Source organism: Chrysochloris asiatica, unplaced genomic scaffold (genome assembly GCF_000296735.1).
Source record: "Chrysochloris asiatica unplaced genomic scaffold, ChrAsi1.0 scaffold00223, whole genome shotgun sequence".
NCBI classification, from domain to species: Eukaryota; Metazoa; Chordata; class Mammalia; order Afrosoricida; family Chrysochloridae; genus Chrysochloris; species Chrysochloris asiatica.
The window spans coordinates 1,292,247-1,301,105 of record NW_006408741.1 but is presented as its reverse complement, the minus strand read 5'-3'; the positions used below and the strand labels follow the sequence as shown (position 1 = coordinate 1,301,105).

Sequence of the window (8,859 nt, the reverse complement as noted above, 5' to 3'; positions counted from 1 at the left end):
TGTGAAAACTGGAACCTATGTAAAATAGAAAACTATCAGAGAAGGAAAACTCAATGATCTACCTAAAGAAGTGGAGAATTGGCCTAAGAATGTAAGACTTCACCTGGTCAAAGATCTGGTCAAAGATGGAAAACTTGCAAGACCTGGAAAAATGATACATTGTCTTAAGTTCTGGCTTTCGCAGGTTGTACTATATTTAGAGAAGTAGGTAGATAAGAGTTATGTAACTCTCTCTAATTGTGTTTTCATAGGATTTTTATAATGTACTTTTTCATAAATGTGAATCAGATACTGAATATTAAAACCTTTCACTTATGCTCAAATAGTAGGAAGTCTTATATTTTAGAAATTCTGTGTTAGTAATGGTAGCGTCTTTACTGGATAATTTAACCTATGAAGCATGAGACAGCTCAGGACAAAAAAACGTATCTATTCACTGTTGGTAATGATGAACTGCCTGTATTTTTTTATAAAATAAAAGCAGAAGGTGGCGTGCTCTGGAGAACCTTTGTGAAAGAAATGAAGACACTCTGTGTGGAAGAACTGTCAGCCAGATTCCACTTCTGACTGTGCTCCAAGCTATTCCTGAATCCAATCCTTCTGAATGTGGAGAAGCCCCTTACCTAAGCAGTCCTCTGAGAACTTTCACTGGAGAGAAACACTGTAAATGTAAGAAATGTGGGAAGGACTTCGTTTGTATCTCAACTGTTAAGAATCACATGACAGCACTTACTGGAGGAAAACCCTCTGAATGTAGAGAATATGGGGAAGATCTCTGTAGTTTATCATCTTTTAGGATACATGTGAGCCGTCATAAGTGTGAATATAAAGAATGTTGGAAAACTCATCCTTCATCAGTCTCCTTACGCCAAAAAATTTGCAATGGAAAGTGGTCTTATGAATGTAAAAAATGTTTGAAAGCCTTTAGTTGTGCTGCATCCCTCACTGAACACTTAAGAAATTACACTGCAGAGAAACCTTGTAAATGTTCAAAGTCTGGGAAACCTTTTAATAAGTCCCCTAAGTTCAGCAAACAAATAGGAACTCCCAGAGGAGAGCGGTCATATGACTGTAAGCAGTGTGGGAGAGTCTTCAGTCAGTCCTCACACCTCATTAGACATACCAGAATTCACACTGGAGAGAAACCTTATGAATGTCCAGAATGTGGGAAATCCTTCAGCCAGTCCTCATCCCTCGTTAAACATAAGAGGACTCACAGTGGAGAGATGCCATTTGAATGTAAAGAATGTGGGAAAGTCTTCAGTCGCTCTGCCTCTCTCACCGTGCATATCAGAACTCACACCGGAGAGAGGCCTTATGAGTGTAAAGAATGTGGGAAAACTTTCACTCGGTCCTCAAACCTCACTAAGCATATAAGAACTCACACTGGAGATAAGCCTTATAAATGTCAGGAGTGTGGGAAAGCCTTTACCTGCTCCACATCTGTCACCAAGCACTTAAGAATCCACACTGGAGAGAAGCCGTATAAATGTAAAGAGTGTGGGAAGCTCTTGCGTTACTCTTTCTCCCTTAGTTCACATATGAGAACACACAGTAGATGTGCAGAAGTGACAAAATAGAAATCTTAGCTGCTGAGGCTGCTTACGTACAACCAAACACCTCATGGAATTTGGTTCCTTCATATGGAGGTTAAGGATCATGGTTTCATGGGGGCATCCAAGTTAACTGCCTAACAGTGTGTTGAGTACTTTGATCTCCTAGGATTTTTGAAAGCTTGCAAGCAGCCATCCAAGGCACGCCAGCGGCTTTCTTCACTTGGAGCCACAAAGGAAAGAGAATCAGGAATAAGAGGAGGATATAGAATGTGTGAGCTGGTAGCGTAGTGGTTACGAATCGGGCTGTGAACCTTAAGGTCAGTGGTTCGAAACTACCAGCCGGGGCGAAAGATGAGGCTTTCTACTCCCGTAAAGATTTACACCCTCAGAAACCCTGTACAGGGTCGCTATGGGTCGGAACCGACTCGATGGCACTTAACAACAACAACATAGAATGTGTGATGTATGAATAATTGCCTCCTTTGCCATGAGACCAGAAGAATTGGATCGTGCCTTGCCCCCATTTCTGAACATTTTGATCAAAGATTCCATTGAAGAAACTTGACTCAAAAAAAAAGGAGTGGGCGAGGATGCAGAACAGAATTTGAAATTCTCCTGGCCTCTAGACTTTCTGGAGTCATGGAGGGTAGGTGAAGCCCTAATACTATTGTCCTAAGATAATCTTTAAATCTTAAACCAAAAGTATCCCCTGAAGTCACCTTAATATCTAGCAATAGTTTGGCTTAACTAGTAAAAAAGATCAGCCTTGAGCATTATGCTTGTTTAAGAACTACCTCTATGGGATCAGATTGACTACCGCAACTCAAGATAGATAGGACCCTTAGACGGGGCAGTGACTCTATTCATAATGAAGGAACAAAATCAGAAAAGGAGGGTTATTTGCACAACTCAAAGAATGTAATGTTTCAATAAATTGTAAATACAGAAACTGTTGACTTGGTATATATTTTACTGTTTATATTCTCAACCACACAATTTAGAAGGAAAAAAAAAAAAAAGACAATGAAAAGAAGTCTGATATTGTAAGCAATGTGGGAAAACCTTAAATCAGTCTTCAACCCTCACTAGTTATAAAAGCATTCACAGTGGAGAGAAACCTTATGTATGTCAGGAATGTGGGGAAGAATTTATTTCACTCATCTCAGTAGCCATTTGACAATTCACTGTGGAAAGAAACCTGGGGAGTGTAAACAATGTAAGCCTTTAGTTAGTCCTCAGACCTTACTAAGCACATGTTACTCACAATGCAAAGATACCTTATGAGTATAAAGAATATGTGACTAGTGGTTTTCATCTGAGAACTCACAGTAGAGAGCAGGCTTATGGATGCAAGGAGGCTGGAAAAGTCTTTCATTGTTCTTCCTCCCTCTGTAGTCCTACTAGCTCAGAGTCCTTGTGAATGGAAAGAATATGGGAAAGTCTCCCTTTGGAAAACTTAGGAGTAGGTACACTGGAGAGAAACAGTGTACGTCTAAGTGCTTTGTAAATAGCTTTCATTCTTTAGCTTTTACAAACCTGAGAAAACAGATGTAGACACATCATGTAAGTTTAAAGAATGGGAAGAATTCATGTATATGGAAAAGCTTTCCCTAATTAACCCTGTTGAAGTGATTGGAAAATTGAATGAAAACAATGTGCTTGAACCTTAGTCAAGTGCCATTGAGCTAGTTCCAACTCAGCAACCCTGTGTAGGGTTTCCGTGGAGTAGCTGGTGAGTTTGAACTGCTGACTTTGTGGTTCAAACTGACCTTGAGGTTGAGTGCTTATCCCATGGCGCCACACCAGGACTCATTTATAGATTAGTTCTGTGAATGTCAAAGTTGTTGGAAGTCTTCAGTGTGCCGCCTCCTTTAGGAAGCCTGTGAGTCCTGGTGCGATACTGAAAGATAATGCCTGGACCGCAGGATAACACACTGCCCCAGCCACTTGGAAACCCTAGACAGGCTATCTATGTGTCGGAACCAACTCTACACTTAACAACAATGAGGTTTCATATGTTGGAGACCCTGTGACTGTAAACATTGTGAGAAAGCTTTCGATCACATTTTTTATTTTTGTGCACAAGAAAATACATAAAAGGGCAAGAAAAAGTTTTAAGCTACAAATGTGGATCTAGCATTGCTATTTATCCCTATGTGCACTATAGTTTCAGCTTTGTATTTTGTGATGAAAACATTAAACTGATAAATATCACTCAAAATACATTCAAATCTAGGACATTAGTTTGTATAAATAGCGTTTGCATTTTGGTTCATTTGCATAAAAATGTTTTTCACTAGAAAGTCTCCAACACATCTGTTGTTAGGTGCCATTGAGTCGGTACTGACTCATAGGGAGCATATGCACAACAGAATGAAACACTGCTTGATCCTGGTCCAACCTCACAATTGTTGCCACATAGATGTTTTTATTTGTGTGGTGTTTTTTAAAAATCTACTATGAAGTCCTGATATGCTATAGGATAAGCACTGGACTGCTAACCGCAAGGCCGGTACTTCAAACCACCAGCCCCTCCTTGAAAATCATATATAGGGTTGCTGTGAGTCAAAACCGATTTGTCAGCACTTAACGACACCAATCAATTTTAAGTGTTAATATTCTTTCAGAGTATAAAACAGTGTGATCTATTGTAGAAAAAGATTTTAACTCAAGAGTGCATGCTGTTAAGTGCCATCGAGTCAGTTCCCACTTATAGCAACCTTGTATAGGGTTTCCAAGGAGTGGCTGATGAGCTTGAACTGCCAACCTTGCAGTTCCAACTGAATTTGCAGTTCAGCGCATTAACCAGCAGTGCCACACCAGGACACACCACAAAAGTATGTATCGAGCAAATACCATTTAGAATCACCATTTTTAGTGTTTTACTTCTTCCAGCCTTCCTCCTATGAAAACCAGTATTTTTAAGAGTCAGGATTGTTCTCTGTTTAGTGTTGTAGTGACATGTTTTCTATTGCAGCTCTTGTATTTTTCCTGCTACTGTCAGGATCCTTAATTTACTTGTGTGGAAATTGCACACAAAGTTTTAACCCAAAATCAACCCACAGAAGGAACTTTCTCATAATGACAGTATGAAAACCAAGCTTTGCATGGAAGGACAGCTCATTCTGAGGACCCAAAGCCACACACAGCTCAGTCTGGCATAGCTACAATGGCTTCGGTCCCACACAGGCACAGAGCCTATTACAGAGTCATGTTTTTGGAAGTGCTGACAATCTCAAAGCTGCAGTGGCTAGACTGAGCTGGTGTGCAAACTCCTGGCAGGGCTTGGTGAAGAAGAATTTTGAGTCCAGCTAGGGTTCCTGTTTTACTGGGGACTGGCAAGGGACTATTTGTGCTGAAGGTTTATCCAGAACCAGTGTGCCCCATGCTGAACTGGGAACCGCATCACTGACTTTTTGCTAAGGGACCTGGGAAATGGTGGCTGCAGATAGCAGAAGCCTTCAATTAGACCTTCCCTTCATTAGCAGTTCTTGTAGAATCATCCTATGGAAATCCCTGGGCACTATGATGGAACCTGTTGAAAATAGTGATTGATACTGGGTATCATGAGAGTGTCCGCCAACCAATAAGGGAGTTCAGTACCAGTAAGGAAATCTGATAAATCCATGACCACACATCAGAGTACTGAACTGCCACTAATTGGGTTTTTTGTTTTTTTTTTTTAATTCTCAACAGTTGAGGCTAGAAGTAAAAATTCAGAGTGCCCACTCTAGTGGAAGGCTTTGTCAGCTTTAGAGAATGGTCCTTGTTTTGGCATCAATCTTTCCCTGGATCTAAGAGCTTCACAGAGCAGGGACTCCCAAGTTCAAGGTGTACATCTAACTTTATAAGAAACTTAAATCTGTTTTTCAAAGGGGCTGTGCCATTGGCTATTCTCTTCAGCAATGAGATTTGGAGTGGCTGTTTTCTTAAGGGTCCAAGCACCGGCGTCATCTGACAGGCAGCTCTGTATTTGCCAAGTGGAGGGGAACGGCTGTCCTGAAGCAGTCTCCATTAGACCACAGGCCTATGTGTATGGGGTTCCTGGCAATGCCACCGCTACCAACTGGTCTGAACCCAGGTTCTACCTATGTCTTTTTTTTAAATTGTGATTTAGGTGAAAGTTTGCAGAACAAATTGGTTTTCCAATCAAAATCCATGCACCTCTTGTATTGTGACATTGATTGGAATCTCTACAATGTAATAGCACTCTTCTACTTCCTCTCTCTTTCCCATTTCCTTTGGGTCTTTCCTATCCTTTCCGGCCTTCTGAGCTTTATCCCTGGCACATGCTGCCCATGTGAATGCACATGGTTGATTGTTCTAAGGAGTGGGTACCTCCCTGGTATTACTGTTCATCTTATAGGCTATTGTTTGCCTGAAAGTTGAGCCATAGGGTAAGCTGAGTTCAGTTCTAGGCTTGAAGTGACTTAGGGCTGTAGTCTTGGGGGCTCTTCCAGTACCTATCAGACCAGTAAGCCTGGTCTGTCTTTTGATTTTGAGTTTTGTTCCACATCTTGCTGCCACTCTCCAGGACCGATGAGTGCTATCCCTTTCAGAGGTTGGCAGTGGTGGCTGGGTACCATCTAGTTCTAGTCTCAGTGTCATGGAGGCTGAGGTTTGTGTGGTCCATTAGTGCTTTGGATTAATTCAAATGTTCTTATTTTTTTCATTTCCATCACTCTTCTTTGCTTCAAATATGGCGAAACCAACTTTTTTACCTTAGATGGCCTCTTACAAGCTTTGACGACCCTAGTTGCTGCTCACCAAAGTAGAATGTAAAATGCTAGGCTGTGGCAATTGACCTTGGTGTCCTCCAAGACTAGGACCCTGAGTCCCTAAGCTCAGCTGCTCATTCCCTCCAGACATGTGGTTATGACTAAGGAAACCACCCAAGTCATTTGCAGAAAGGAACTCATCCTCAGGTTGAAGGCAGAGGAGGTAACCATTGTCCCTATCACCACAATTCCTGGAACCCCAGCCAGACTCTAACCCTGGTGTGGAATCTGGACATAGATGTGCATATCCGAAGCCTTCTTACCACTTCCTCCCTCCACCCCATGTTTGAAGCAAGCTTCCTCCTCTAGTGGGCAGAGTGAACATGTCTCCATGCAGGAAGAGGGTCCAAGGTGGAGATGCAGGGACTCAGCTCATTAGTGCTTAACCACTCCTGGTTACTTTAACCTACCTAAGTGCTCAGGAACCAGGGCCCCTTCTCCAAGAGTACATACCTGCTCAGTCCTGGTGTGGCACTGTAGAACACACTGGACCACACGGCCAGCTTGAACCATAAGGTCAGTGGTTTAAACCTACCAACCACTCCTTAAAAACCCTATGCAGGGTTGCTCTGAGTTGGGACTGACTCGATGGCACTTAACAACAACTCAGACTACAGCTCATCCAAAATTGCTAGGTCCGGCTGGCCATGTTGGGTTTGTGTCCCCAACAAGCGAGCGATGTGCTGGGAAATGAAGGCAGTACTTTTTCATCCGCTGGACTCCATCCTCCCAAAGCCTTCCAATCAGTGGTGCTTGTTCTCCAGAAGGAATGCCAGGTCTGCCTTTGTGTCAAGGAAGCTCTCATCCTGCCCTTTTGGACCTGGTGTTTGTGGTGGGTCCCACTGAAAAGTGGATACAATCTCTCTGGATTTAGTTACTGTTTATCCAAGTGTGATAAATGATATTCAGGTGGAAAAATAACACTTTTTCCAGGCTTTAGGAAGCCTGGATACCTACTAATAAATCCATGAATGTATGAATGAAGATAAATACAAATTTACCATGAAGAAAAACTACTCACCTCTGTTTTCAAACCATCTTCACCTCTCCTTAGTTCTGGAGCCCTAAAAATTCTCCACAGCTTTAAAATATGGGAGTCTCTAACAAAAAAGACCATGTGGGATGTCATGGATTGAATTGTGTTCCCCGCCCCCCAAAATATGTGTCAATGATATGTAATTGGACTCCTGGTGTGGTGCTATAGGATAAGCACTGGAATGCGAATCACAAGGTTGGTGGTTCAAACCCACCAGCTGCTCCTTGGAAACCCTATACTGGGTACCATGAGTCGGAACCAACTTGATGGCACTTAACAGCAATGATCCTTCATTAGCAAAGAGGGACCTTATAGCACTAAGAAAGAAGAGCCCCGGACAAAATGTGTCCTTTGGACCTGGGGTTCCTGTGCTTAAAACTCCTAGACTCAGGTGAAAGATCTGTAACAGGCCCTTGTGTCTGAACTGACAGAGAAAGAAAGCCTTCTCTGACGCTGGTGTCCTGAGTTCAGACTTCTAGCCGCCTAGACTGTAGGGGAATGCATTCTGTTTGTGGTAGTTCGGTTATAGCAGCTCTAGATAACCCAGACATATATGGGACACAACAACCAAACTAAGACAGACATACACAGAACATACCAACCAACAGTAACACAGTGCACATTCTTCTCCAACACACGTGGATCACTCTCCAGAATACACCGTATTCTAGGCCACAAAGCAAGCTTCAACATTGAAAAACATCCATGCACCTGTAAGTCAGAAAGTATCGCTACAAAAATATACCTTTTATTAAACAAAAACATCAAAATATAAAGCTATTGTTTCACAACATAGCCTCTATCTAGGCCTATACACTCCTGAAGTGGTGTTTCCATCTCTTAACTTTTTCCCAAAGAATTCTGTGCTCTTTGATTTACACCACATCCAAACAGCAGGCATGGCACCCCTGAGGGACTCAAATTGTGTTCCTTTTACATGTTCTTTCAGTTTGAGAAACAAAAAGAAATCTGAAATGGACACTAGTAAGGTATGCTTACCATGGAATGGTCATTCAAAATCAAAAGGGCAACATTTTCCTAAGGACAGCATTGAGAAGGGAAGGGAATGGAAGGTGGGTGGAATGCAAACAGGAAGCACAGGGAGGGAGCTGGATAACTTGATATATGGAGGGGACTGCAATCATCCAGATGAAACAAAGTGTATGATCTGTTGAATGCAAAGCTGATGATCTTGTCTGTAAACCTTCACTCAATTCACGTAAGTGTTTTGTTTTGTTTTGTTTTGAAAAGAAAAAGATCTGAAGGGCTACAGGGTGGGTGAGTTAGGGTTCCCAATGAATTTCTCACAGGACAGCCCTTGCTACCCTCAAAAATGAGCATTTTAATAATTGAAAGAAATTCTTCAATGCAACCTCCCTGACCTTTTCTTACCAATGCAGTTTTCGATTTTCTTAAAACTTATTCATAATAAACCCTCATAATCATCCTGTGTCCTTTGAGAAAATCTATCAAAATCACGCTTTTGGAG

General features: G+C 41.9%; 1 protein-coding gene across 1 annotated transcript in view; it reads left to right on the top strand.

Moving 5' to 3' along the window:
- LOC102816820 (zinc finger protein 709-like) overlaps positions 1 to 2,733 on the top strand; it is a 12,152-nt gene extending 9,419 nt beyond the window's left edge. The window contains exons 3-4 of the mRNA XM_006873117.1: positions 1,042 to 1,568; positions 2,605 to 2,733. Coding sequence (XP_006873179.1) covers positions 1,042 to 1,568; positions 2,605 to 2,733 — 656 coding nt within the window. The remainder of the gene's footprint in view (positions 1 to 1,041; positions 1,569 to 2,604) is intronic.
- The last annotated feature ends 6,126 nt before the right edge of the window (positions 2,734 to 8,859 follow it).